The sequence below is a fragment of the Egretta garzetta genome, unplaced genomic scaffold (assembly GCF_000687185.1).
Source record: "Egretta garzetta isolate BGI_Z169 unplaced genomic scaffold, ASM68718v1 scaffold271, whole genome shotgun sequence".
NCBI lineage: Eukaryota > Metazoa > Chordata > Aves > Pelecaniformes > Ardeidae > Egretta > Egretta garzetta.
In genome coordinates, this window is record NW_009258669.1 from 5114896 (window position 1) to 5128651 (window position 13756).

General features: G+C 37.4%; 1 protein-coding gene across 1 annotated transcript in view; it reads left to right on the plus strand.

Moving 5' to 3' along the window:
• The window catches only part of SLC25A46 (solute carrier family 25 member 46), a 15127-nt gene extending 1633 nt beyond the window's left edge, over positions 1 to 13494 (plus strand). The window contains exons 3-9 of the mRNA XM_009648676.2: positions 1688 to 1733; positions 4243 to 4300; positions 4816 to 4893; positions 5605 to 5705; positions 8441 to 8497; positions 9006 to 9063; positions 12203 to 13494. Of these exons, the coding sequence (XP_009646971.2) occupies positions 1688 to 1733; positions 4243 to 4300; positions 4816 to 4893; positions 5605 to 5705; positions 8441 to 8497; positions 9006 to 9063; positions 12203 to 12781 (977 nt within the window). The 3' untranslated portion in view covers positions 12782 to 13494. The remainder of the gene's footprint in view (positions 1 to 1687; positions 1734 to 4242; positions 4301 to 4815; positions 4894 to 5604; positions 5706 to 8440; positions 8498 to 9005; positions 9064 to 12202) is intronic.
• Positions 13495 to 13756: the final 262 nt, after the last annotated feature.

Below are 13756 nucleotides of genomic sequence, written 5' to 3' on the forward strand. Positions count from 1 at the left end.
GAAGCGCCGGGAGAAAAGCCCTTTAGGAGAAGGAGAGCCTGCTCCGCCGCCTGTTGCGCTCCTGCACCCGCTTCGCTGCGGAGCCCCACGCAGCCAGACGCGAGTCCGACTGAGAGTGCCAGCCCCCACCCCGCAGCTCCTATTAAAGCAGCGTGTGGCCAGCTCCCCGTTGCCCGTGTAAACAGTATCCGGCAGAAATGCTCCCTCTTCTGTAAGGGCAAGAAGTACCCTTGGGTCTCTCAGCACATTTTGTTACTGAGTCACCGCTGATGCTTCAGACTCTCTCTTCTGCAAGATTTTTTGTTATGTTGAAAAAGTGCAAGTGGTACGGCATGAGCTGCTGAAGTAGAACACCCCTCTGTGCGTGCTGGTGAAGGAGCCGTGGAACCGGTAGAATTTGAGGAAGCAGCCATGCTCAAGTCTCTTCCCAGTAATGGCGGGGAAACTGACCAGAAACCCTCATAAATACAGTATCATTTTATGCCATTTTGAAGTTGAGGTGAATTAAGAGAGACGTGCTAAATCTAGGCTCCTGAACATTGTCTCCTTTAATTAAAAGGATGTTCTGGCGCAGCTTATACACACTTGAGTATCAGTTTTATGAAAGACTAATTTATTTTAAATTTAGTTTTATTTATGGGTGAGGGTTTCCGCCCCCCCCCCCAACGTGTAGTTCAGTTTTTTGTTCAGATCTTATGATGAGTACAACCCTTAGCCAGACCATCCATGCAAGCACTACTTAAAACATGACTTAAATATTCTTAGGTTCTTGGACTCTACCCTTTTGGGGGGGAAAAAAAAACTACTAACAGAGGGTATGATTCTTCATTCTGGAGGACTGATAAAGAGTTACTGTATCACTGAGTCCAGCTTCTGCAAGTGGAGGGAGTCTTATCATTCCTCTTTGGAGGGCTGTCACATCTGTGTAGAGCTCCACTGAAGTTACTGGCATTACCCATGCTAACAGCCTGCTTGCACTGTGTAGATTGTAGGGCTGAGCATTAATTTTCAGTTGCCTTTAAAGTTCTGATACCTGTCGTAAAATCTCTTCTGGTAATTCTCAGTGTATAAGTGTCTGGTAACAGACAACAGAGAACTGAACCCATTACTCTTGTTCCAATTTTAACAGTTCTCTAGTGACTAGATTTTTACAAAGGAGTGGAGGTAAACAACTGACTTGAAAATTGACATGGTGGTGTTTGTTATGTCATCAGCCTTTTGTGTTTCTTTTCCCAAGTTTCTCTCTTCTGCTGATTTTGTTTTTAAAATTCATTTCACCTCTGATATCTAAATTTATGTTTCAGAATTAGTGTAATCTGTCATGCATGCTGACTTGTTCAGTGGTTGGAGTTAGATTTTTTTTTTAGATATTAAAATATTCTCTATTCTACTGTTCACTTTGTATCTTCTCCCCCCTCTCTCCCCCGCCCCCAACCTTAGTGGCTTTAAGACAAGAATAATTTTATTTTATGAAGTATGTACAAACTCAAATGCAATCCAAAGTGCTAATATTCCTGGGAGTGATTTTTTTATATCTTCTCTTGCTGAGCTGCCATAAATGTTGTGGTTTAGCACTTGTAATTTTCTGAAGCAAGTAGAGTATAAAATCGTTTTTCAGATCGTCTGCATGGCATTTTCCTCCTGCTTTATGATTATCACTGCTGTATAATCTGTGCTCATTTTTTTTCAGAGCAGTTGAACAGATTTGCAGGCTTTGGTATTGGTCTTGCAAGGTAAGAGTTGTATAATAATTTTCAGTGATAATGATGTAGTAAAGCTGTAGTTGTCTTATCATCCCTATGTACACTTTTGTGTTGTGTTTTTATGCCAGTAGACTTAGGAGTTGAAATTGCCTTTAGAAACCTACTAGCCGAAATCCATGTGGGTTTCTGTTCTCTTTTAACTGAAGTGTTTCTCAAAATTACTTAGCAGTGAATGTAAGATATAGTTTTTCATACAGTATGCCCAGGAAATGTGTAGCCTATCTGAAAATAACACCAGAAAACTGTTTGTACATTTGCCAGTTTCATTAATATTTTTAAGTAATGCAAATGTTTCCTAAAAAGGTGAAAATGTCTTCAAGTATATTATCAAAGTATCCTGGAATAGTAATGTTGATCTAGACAAGTGGTCAGATAACCATTTTATTCTTCATTACGGTGACACCAATTATTGTATTCTTGAGAAAGTGGTGGACTTTGACATGCTTAATGACATTTTTCAGAGTTTAAATTGTCAAGTGTAAGGAACGTAATAAGCTTGGGATTTTTTGTAGGATTCCTGCTCAGTTACTCTCACCTGAGGAGGTTTTTCATGGTCAAATGCAGTGGTGCCACTTGTGAAAGGGTGGGAGGTGGATTTTTTTTGTCTTGAAAAGGTTAAGACTAAAAAAAGTTTTACTCCTTGTTGACCTGAATGTGAGACTTCTCAGAGAAAAGTGCTTCTCTTTTCAGAACATGAGAGTACTTGTGTCATTTACCCAGTTAGACCAATACGGGAAGCTATGTCACTTGAGGTTCTTATAGCATACTACTTTGTAAAGAGGAGGATCTTTTACTTGACCACCAGCCTGTCCTGCTCCTTACCCCCTTGTTATCATCCTTGATGCCCATCAGCATCTCTTTTAATGAGTTTGACTTATGGAAGACAAAGTCAATGAAGGAGCTGGATTATTTTTTGCTGTTTCAGTTAAGTTGATTTACCTGGGAGTTGACTAGCTGTGAAAGCCAGCAGACACCAGCTAACTGGACCAGAGAGGGAAGGGATAAAGAAGGACTAGGAATGGCCATTTTCTGCAAGTAATGAGTTGCTTAAATTAGATCATCCTGTCTTGTGAAACTGCCTGTCCCTCTTCTCCCACTGCTTCCCTTGCACTGGTTCAACTTGCTCATGTGTTCAATTTGTTAAAATAGAATTGGCGGGGGAGAGGGGGAAGAACTAGCCCACTCCAAACATGTAAAGAGTTGTTTGATTTCTTTCCAACCTTACCAAGCTGAATGATCTCAGGAGAGTACTCAGCAAAGTACCAGCAAAGGAGTGGAGCTATAGGGCAGGAACATCTTGATCTCCTTCAGGACCAGAGATATGTTAGAGTGGTTCAGTTGTCCTTCTGAATTATATGCTTTGATTTAATCAAGCACAACAAAGTTTTCCATGTCCTGAGCACCATGGCCTCTAGGGCTAAAATGAGTTTATGGTTTGAGGAAGGAGGGATGATAAATGTTGTATCGTTGCTGAAAGCAATACTCGCTGCTTCTGGTTTTGCATTTGTATCAGATCACTTGTCGGACACACACGGTTCAAGTCAGAAATCTTGCAGAAAACACCCAAAAGAGAAGGTTAGTTTTTGTGATGTTAGTTGAACTGGCTGCCAGGAGATTTAATAGATAGCAGCTGGAGTATGGGAAAGCTTCACCTCTTTTGGTAGTAGCAAGCTGCTGATTAGCTTAATAATTATGAAACTCCAGGCTCAGTACTTTTCTGTGCCAATTACTACCGTTTATGCAGAGTAAAGTCCCTGTAAGAGACCTACCCTAGATGATCCTGTAGGTTGGTGGTCAGAGCTGTTGCTTGGGTTGCTTAGAGAAAGACTGGAGGTTTTGCATTTCCCAGGTTTGAACCATATACAGGTAAGTACTCTGATTGCTCAGACACTTTGAGATAGAAAGTTCCTCTACGTGGCTGTGACCAGGAGTCCTACTTTAGAACTGAGAGAACTTTCCTATGAAGGTTTGATTGAAATACCATTTTTGGGGGTGGAGGGAGAGTTGGCTTTGGGTAGTAGCGTTTTCTGATGAAAAAAAGTGTCAGCTGTTAGTACCAATCCCCTGGCCCTACTAAGGGGAGTCTTGATTAATAATGTGCTACATGGATTTAACATAAAACTCTAAATTAATCCTTCCATAATTCTGGCTCTGGCCTGTTTTGTTCCAGCATATTAAGTTTAAGAAATGTGGTATGTTGTTTTGCCTATAAAAACACATACATACGAGAGAGAGAGAGGTGGACTTTTTCATAGTGAATATATGTGCCAGGTTTTTTGATGCTTGCTTCTTTCTAGTGTTGGCAGGCTATCAGGTAGTCATCCAAAATGCCTCATTAATTCACTAGATAGTTTTTACAGTAGAGAGTAGATAATTGTTTTTCCAAATACCGATCTAATGTTGTTAAAGAAAAATAACAAGCCTTTTCCAATACATTTATGATGGCTTTCCATGCTTTAAATATATTTTTCTTTTAAAGCCTATTCACAGAAAATGTATTGGCACATCCTTGTATTGTTCTACGTCGTCAGTGTCAGGTATGTCTTTTATATTACCTCTTCCAGTTAGAGCTCCTGTGTACTGTGATACTTCTGAGTTTTCATACCCTGTAGAGTATAAGGAAGCTTTACAATTCTTAGGGAGATGCTGCTACATTAACAGTTTTTTATTTGCAGCGTACATGTTTTCCATTATGAAATTTAACTTAATCTTGAACATTCTTATTAATTTTTGTTTGGGCAGTGGAAAATTAATTACAGCAGGTAAGTGTTTCGGAGTCTGCAGAGCAACTTCCAGATCCCCATTTACAAGCAGGATGCTTTGTTTCCAGTATTTTCTGGCTCATGCTTGCTTTATTGTTTACATTTTCAGCATACAAATACTTAAAAGTTCTGTGTGTTTCCCAAAACTTGAGTGATAATTGATTCATATTTTTGTCACTTTAGCTGACCTTTACAGAGATACAGTCCTTCATTTAGAAGTGCTTTTTCTTTTAGAGTTGTAACATCTGCAATTGTGTTTATAAAACTACCATTATTTATATTTTTAACAGGTTAACTATCATGCTCGGAATTACCATCTCACTCCATTTACTATTGTCAATATCATGTACAGCATCAATAAAACACAGGTCAGTACTTGGTGTCAGGCTGTACCTGAGCAGTGAAGGTTACTATAGCACATATATACATTGACATCTTTAACTCTTTATGTAACCAGTAGTTAAAAACATGGCCATTGTAAGGATTTGTTATTTTTATGGTTGCAGAAATGTTTCAAGAAAATCATTGTAATTTTTTTTTAAATAGTATAGTATTTAGTGGGGACAATTTGCAGACATTAGAAAACAAAAGGTCCCTGAAACTAATTTTTTCATTAGGATTCTAAAAAAATAATTAATTTTTATGAGGATAAAGAGATTATCCAAATGACTACTTCCAAAGATAGTTTTATGTGAATTTCCAGTTCTGCACAGGCAATCCTGAAACTCAGATCAGAAGACAGTAAGAAAAGACTTTCCGTATTTTCTACAGATGTGCTTTAACTTTTTGAGCTAATTTTGTCCATAGAAAATGGTGTTACATTTATAGTACATAGTATTAACAATGAGAGATATGCCTCCAAAACTGTTGACAACTGTTTGAAATTACTGAAGAGCAAAAGTTTCTTCAGAGTTGAAAAGTTAGTTGTCCCCTGAATTTGGCGATGGTGAAGTTTAATGGTAGAATTGTAGCCGTGTGCAGTCTGAATTGGCTGAAATTTCATAAAAATTAGTAAGATGAAAATATTTTTGAGTTTTATGTTGCATGGGTCAGAATGTGTTGCATATTTCAAAACACAGGGTCCAAGAGCTCTCTGGAAAGGAATGGGCAGCACTTTCATTGTTCAGGGCATAACACTGGGAACGGAAGGCATCATCAGTGAATTTACACCTTTGCCAAGGTATTGCATGGGTTTCTTTACTGCTTCTAACAAATTGAAGATCAGTTGTTGACTTACATTCAAAGTGTTAGAATGTAAGGCTGTTTGAATAATTTTACTTGATTAGAACAGTCAGACATTGAGTAAGCGTTTTCAGCACAGTGTGGTTGTCTTGGCAAAAGACAACCTTGTTATTAATAAATAGTGAGACACTCTTTCTGGGAGCTTTGTATGTTTGGTTTGTCTGCCTACTGGTCTGAGTATGGCAATGGTGCAGCAAATTGGTCTTCAGTGTAATTCTACTGCAATAAAAGAATTAATAAATTTCTTTCTGTATTTTGGTTTGTATTGTGTGGTACTAGCGAATACCATGTCTAAAGTAAAAAGTCCCAGTTTCATTAATGTAAATACAGAAAACTTACACAGCTAATGAGCCAACACTGACACCTTGCTGAACATTTTCACTGTCTTTGATAGGTGAGAGAACAGAATGGCCTGCATTAATAAATGAGAAGACTTGGTAAATAAGAGTCTATGTGGCTGTCAGCTTTGTCTTCTGTTCTCCTTTACCAACAACTATATGTACATTGTTCAGTATTCCCATAATAAAGAGGTTACAACTGAAAATGAGTGACTTTATTTAAAGAGATATTCACTCTATTCAATATCACTGTGTCCATTTTTGGCTGTAGTAGTTCAGTAATAATTTTTTATTTAGATTTGTGACTCTGCCTACTTCTTAAGCTGATCTGTAACTCCAGGATTATGGTAAAATATTGTGATGTCTTTCTGCTTTGAGATACGAGTCTGAGAGAATTGTTGTCTGAAGACTTTTTATTAATGTTTTGTTTTATAATGGTCCAGAACTGTTTTATAATGGTCCAGAGTAAGGGCTGACAACTTCAATAATATGTATTGTCAGTTTTGTTACAGATGTTTTAAGAGTAAACAGGTTGTGTGAGAGAGTTTATTATGTAAAGTAACTAAAACTTCTAGTCAATTGCAAGGACACTGTGAGATAATAAAAAGTTAGGAAAAGATACTTAACAGTTGCAGGGTGCACATTGAAGCCAGTAAAATGATAGAGACTGGTCTTGGAAAATAGATTAGGGAGGCGGGCAAGTAGTTTGGTTTAAGGCTGGTTAGGTTTGAATGGACCAGTGGGCTTGAGAATCATGTTAGCTTTCAGAAGAGACAAGCGCCTATTTCTGATGTGTGGACAGAGACCAAGTACTTAGGGAATATGGAAGCTGACCTGGTTTTAAAGATAAGAAGCGTGGGCAGACTGAATCAAATTACTATTATGATGCATGCATGCATAGTAATAAATGTCTTTGCAGGTTGTGGCATTCATCAATAGCATTTCGTACTTAAATGAAGGTGAAGGTTATTGCTTATAGCAGCAGTGCTATAAGTGCTAAATCTGATTCAAAAGGTTATTTAACTACATTATCAAACTCCATAGGACGCAAGGAAGTGAGATGTCAATTCCAATTCTATATCATAATATCATAAAAGAATCCCCCTGTTTTAGGAAAGGGGCCTGTAAATGGGTATTACCATTTTTGTGGCAAATTGAGTGTGGTTCCGTAATAGACAAACCCACTTCATTAATTGTTCTTCCACCACAGGAATAGTTACCACCTAGTGGATTGACAGGTTAGGCTTTCGCACCTTAGTTTGGCTGGTTTCATTTTCCACATCTTTTAAGCGTTACGGCTTAGTGGATGTGATCCAAGTGTCCAAAATACAGTAAATGATCTACCCTCCCACTTTAGTGACTGACCTACGTATTTAGGAAAGCGATAAGTACTAGTAACACACAGTTCTTCAGAAAGAGTAAAGAGTTTCCTTTCCTCAGTTAGAGTTGTTGTAACTACAGGCAGTGGGTGATTGTGATTCCTGGACAAGAACTGAAGCAGAACACTTTATAGCCTGTTATTAAAAGTGCATAGCCTAGTGTGTCTAACATGTCAGACAAATATCTTTACCTCATAGCTGGAGTATTTACCAATTGTATGCTAAATATATTTGGCATTTGAATAATACCTTGAGCTAAGTGGGATTATGTTTTCTGTCAAGTGGAGTGTAGTTAACACTTACTGTTCATATTTTGAAGTGTGTAACTAGAAAATACTACTTTAAGGGGATATTTTTTTTAGTCACCTGTGTGTTAAACACATGGGTTTTCTTTTGTTTTACCAGGATATGCTTAAGACTGGTCATAAGCCCTAAGACTAGAGTTAAGTCTGTACAGAATTACTATGCAGCTTCTAGTCTGACCCATTGTACTTGATTTGCTCTTGTCTAACTGAGTCAGAATGTAATTTAGGTTTTCAGGATAAACTTCTGTGTAAACATAACCTCAAAGAACAGGAAAAGCATAACCAGACCAAGACATAATAAAAAAATGTATGTTCATAAAGGAAAACTATTGCCATTTTAAAATAATCCAATATTCCCTGAAAATGCCTATAAGAGGTAGTACGTAAGGATGCAAAATAAATGCAAAATGCGAAAGCTGATACAGACACCTTATTAATAATTTAAAACTTTTCTGATAGTGTCTAAGAGGCCCAAATAACTTCTAAAAGTTAAGTACTGTTTGTTAAATGTGTAGCTGTTGTCTTTCCACTGTGGGAAATCCTACAACATAGTGAAACACCAATATGAAAACTGGATGTTGACACCCATGGAAGAAATGCTTGAGAATAAGGCATTCTTACCCATGTTAAAGTAAATGCTTGTTTTCTTAGGGAGCTTTCTCATAAATGGAACCTCAAGCAGATAGGTGGACACCTTCTACTAAAAGGGTAAGTATAACATGTTATTCCCTTCTGTTTTATCTAAACATTAATAAAACTACTACATGTACATTAGCTTAATCAACAGCTAATGGTTACTTGTCAGGGTGCTAATAGTGCTAAATTTTGTCAGGTTACTTGTCAGGGTGCTAAATTTTCAAATTTTTATTTTTTTCAACAATCTTGGTTGCATACACCACTTTCACAGATTGTTTTCTCTTACTAGATTCCTGTGTCTGTATGGAACCTGACTAGTTTAAAAAAAATCAGATTCTGTTAGTAATTAAATTACGATATCTGAGAGACCTGAATCAGTCTGGTCACGTGGAGATAGAATTTAACAGGACTTCAGTCTGAAGTTTATCTCAACTTGTTGTTGTGCATTTTCGTAATTCAGTTATGGTTAATTTTCCCTCAACCGTGACTTGGTAGATAACTTTATCAACTTTCAGGTGCATATTTGGCTAAAACTACAGTATTGTCATGACCTTAATTCTTATCTTGTTAATTTCTACAGTTTAACACATGTGATAGCAATGCCTTTTTATTCTGCGAGCCTGATTGAAACTGTACAGGTAATTTACGTGTATTTACAACACTTAAAAAATTACTGTTCTCTTTAGAGATTACATTATGTGGAGAAGTGAGTCTTTGGCTTTGGATTCAGGTTTATGCATTTGTTTTGCTTGAGGCTGTATGACTTATTAACTGCGATAAAAGATATTTAGTATGATGGGTATATTAGCTGTACTATCTTAAATATAAATCTAGAATTAGAAAGAACACTTTATAGATAGTTGGAATATATTGTCTGTGAAATAAGGACGTTACATCTATATGTTCTAGCAGATAAACCACAAAGAAGTTTTTCTCATGTAAAGGTTTTGAAAGGCTTGCTAGGCAAGTTTCAGTAACTGCTTTCCCTATAACAAATATAAACCTTTTCCAGTAATTCAGCTTTGTTTTGCTAAAATACTGAACACTACTATTTCAGGACTGCTTTCATTCAGTTGACTTTTTGCTTTTAAATTGTCATCTAATTCTTCCTTAGCCATGAAAATAAATATCTGAACCTGTCACTTAAGATACAGCTTAACGTGTTCTGTAACTGTACAGGGCAATCCATGGTACTGTATTGCAGGTTGTCTTTCAGTGAGTTGTTGCATCGCTTTCTGGAGAAAGAGACAGGGTTTAGCTATGCAGAAGTGGTCCAGGGTAATTCTTCCAACTATCTCTACATAATGAGTTGCTCTTAATTAACATGATAGTATCTTTGTGCAGCTAATTCAATTCTTACGGTAAAGTGAGCTGTCATGTGGAGGGCAGTGCAGGATAGTCACTCTCATGTCATTCAGTCATCAAAATAATAGTTTTCATTCATAACATAGACATGTTTTAAGTATTGTCAAGGTATTTAAATCCAGCTGTTTAAACCTACAGTTAAGCTGCTGGTGTATGTCTACAAAATGGTGTTTTTTCTTTGCAGAAAAGGCAAACAAGGCTGATTTCAAGTTTCTTAGTTTCAGCATGTACTTTACAGGCAGGTACTCTTAAGGAACAGGATTCTGCTCTGTGCAGAGAATCCAAACTTAAAGAAGCCAGAGGGTACTAGGAAGGCTGTTCTGTCTGAACTGGCCACGTTGTGGCCTAACAGAACAGGTGAGATTAAACATCTGTACATGGGGGCATGTAGATAGACTCCCAACAGCAAGTTCACATTCTCTAAGGTTGCTCTGTATTTAAGAAACCCTCTTCCTCTCTCCTGTTGAATTATTTTGAAAATAATATTCCATAAATCCAGCCTGAGTGGATCCCTGAGTTTGTGGAAGCCTTGGGAAGATTTAATTGGTCTCATACCGGGAAGCTGACTTAGGAAGCTCTTTTATGTGCTGAGGAACGGCTTTGCCCTGAGCATGCCATAATCCTGGGAATAGAAACAGTGGTAGAAGGCTGTTATGTTTTTTGAGTTCATAGCAGGCCACGGAATGGAATGTTTTATTCAGGTATCTTACTGCCTGTATTTTTGTCTGAAAGAATGTTGTCTGTGTTGTTGGACATGGGAACGTATTTATCAATAAAAGAGAACATGATTTCCAGCCTGTCTTTTCTTTGCAAAATAAGTAATAAAGTTTCTTTGCTAGAAAGCAGCCTAATAGGAAAACAATCAAAAAGCCAAAACAGCATCTCCCCCAGCCTTTTAGACAGGTGATCATCTCTGTAAAACATTGCTTATGAAAAGAACTCCACTGAGATCTGAGTGTTCTAGGCTCAGCAGGTTCAGCTGTGTGCAAGTATTTTACTGAATAGCTGTATATATGCTGTACGAAACGTATCCTCCAGTTCCTGGAAACATTATCATGAGCTTTCTTATTAGAAATATAACAGAGGTAATGGTAGCATTTGTGAAGATTTTATTTACGCTGTATTAATCGGTGGAGGGGGGCAACTTGACTTACCAGTTTTACATTATATTCCTGTGCTGCAAGAGGAAAATGACTGATAACAAACTATGAAAGTTAAAGATTGTGGGATTTGCTACTAACAGTTTTATATTAACTTTTGATTGTCTCAATTCTGCTAAACCATACTGTTCAACAGTATTAATTTGACACAGTTCTCCAAGTAAATATATTTCACCAAAATAACTGTAAATGGTAGAAATTTGTAACTGTCCCGTTACTGGTTTTGTCTTTAACATTTTGAACCACATGGTGGCGCGTGTGACAAAAGCAAGCACAGTTTTGAAGTGCAGTGACTATAATGATGTGGGGGAGAAGGGGATTCAGTAGCGGTTAGGATGCTGAACTTAGTCTGGAACAATGTTATATTCTCAAGTATTTGAACTAGTTTCTCTTCTGCACAGACTGACCATGAAGGCTTTGCAGGCTGTTAGTCCTTCCCCAGAGTACTGAGGAATGGTCTGGTAGTTTATCCTGGCATGAGGTTAGGACACATCCAGCATGGGCTCAGAGACTCGGGCACTGAGAAGAACTCCCAAATCCTGAATTTTGGGTGTAGCAGAGATGATAAAACACTGAGTTTGTATAAGCATTAAAAGGGGAAACAATGTCTTTAGCTTAATCCTGCTGTCACAGTTGAGTATAGCAAAGTAAATAATTACTAGGTGAATTCTTTATTTTCACTACATGAACAAAACAATTCTCTTTTTTATAAGAGGCAGCATGAGTAAAGAGTGCTATTCTAGATGCAGATAATGAAACAGAAACATTCAGAGCTGAACTGATTAAATCCAAATTAAAAATTATCTTTCAACTCAACTTTAGTTATGGAAGTCTCTATTATGCATGTTCAAGTTCAAGGACTAGAGTTAATAGTCCTTAAAGAAAAGGACTTTTAAATTAGATGAATTCTGCCTCACATTTTGCTCCGGAAGTAGGCATTTTCAGTACATGACTGTTTTGCAGACTGGTACCTTCAGCCATAGGCTGAAAGTTTAATTTCTTTGTTAGGAACACAAATAATGGGAACGTACATTAAATAAAGACTCTTTAAGATGGGTTCTTTTTTTAAAAGAAAGTTTACTTGAATGCTATCAGGACTGTTAAAGAATTTATATCAATATAGCTGTGTAGATGCAATAGCGTGCACATGTTAAACTCTTACAAAGTTCAGCACTCATAAAATGTCAAAGTGGATGTCAGCATGGTTATGAAATGGGCAGCACAAGTTGTAACTATTCCTTTGTGGTTGTAGAGCGAAATAATTCGAGATAATCCTGGCATCCTGGACTGCGTGAAAGAAGGAATCGGCAGAGTTGTAGGCATGGGAGTACCCCATAGCAAGCGTCTCCTTCCTCTGATGGTCTTGATTTTTCCAACTGCTCTACATGGAGTTCTTCACTATGTCATCAGCTCCATCGTCCAGAAGCTTGTTTTATTTGTTCTGAAAAGGGATAATTCCCACAACCTTCCAACTGAGAGTTCCACTTCTGTGCAGAGCATGCTGGATGCGTATTTTCCAGAACTTATTGCTAGCTTTGCTGCTAGCCTTTGTGCTGATGTCATGCTTTACCCACTGGAGACAGTTTTACACCGCCTTCATATTCAAGGGACACGCACAATAATTGACAATACAGACCTTGGCTATGAAGTGCTTCCAATCAATACTCAGTATGAGGGAATGAGAGACTGCATAAATACTATAAAACGGGAAGAAGGAATGCTAGGTTTTTATAAAGGATTTGGAGCTGTTGTGGTACAGTATACCTTGCATGTGGCAGTTTTACAGCTTACCAAAATCATTTACTCAACACTGCTTCAAAATGTTTCTTAATCTGTTCAGGTGTGGATCTAGCACTGTGGACATGATTGACTTACTAACCTAGTTACTGTTTAAAATGGCTTAGAAAATGAAGAATCCACTCTGGATTCTCCTTACACTGTAAAAGAACTTCTTTTAAAAATGGGGATATAGATGCCTAAGTGTAATTAAAAAAGTACTGTTTAAATTTAAAATTATAGACACAAACTGAGTATATAACGTGCAGTCATGCAGAAGGGAATCGGATTTCAAAGACAGTTGGAGTGAGGATTTACTTTTCCTCTTACCAGTTAACTGACTTGTGGAATGGATATGAATTCTTAATATCTGCTTTATAAACATCACATCTGATACTCATTTGGACTGCTAGCCAGTTCAAAGGAATTTATTTTCAGAAGTTGTAAGAACATGCAAGTGGGAGACTGATGGGTTTACTGGTCTTTTAAAAATGTTTTCAACTTCACTGTTAATGGAGCTGTGAGGAAAATAGAAACTGTAAAAGTAACTTAAGTAGGCACAAATGTCGTCATTTACAGGCACATGGAAGCCTTCTTACTTTGCTGCAGTGTGGCGGAAGACAAGAAAGAGGAATCTTTTGCTTTGTAAAAATAACAAAAACTTGGGTTTGGGCAATGTTGCACAGAATGCAGATGTGGCTGTCTTGCAGTTTGTTTGCAAGGCTTACAGTAGCTACAATGTGTGAATAAAGCAAATTAGAAACTGAAGTGTGCATGTGTAAGTGCCATTTTTAGTCAAGTTTCCGCTCATAACTTCAGGGTTTAGTTTTACACTGCTACTTTGTATAAGAGCAGAATAATCTTATATGTAGTATCTGTGTTCAAAGTGTATAGAAAACGTAAAAAATCAATTGGCTATTTCTAGAGTTTCTCTTTTGTTAGATCAGAGAGGTATGTACACAATTATCTACTTAATATTTAGCACTGGTGTCCTTCACTTAAAGTGTCTGCTGGATTAGATAATCCGTGG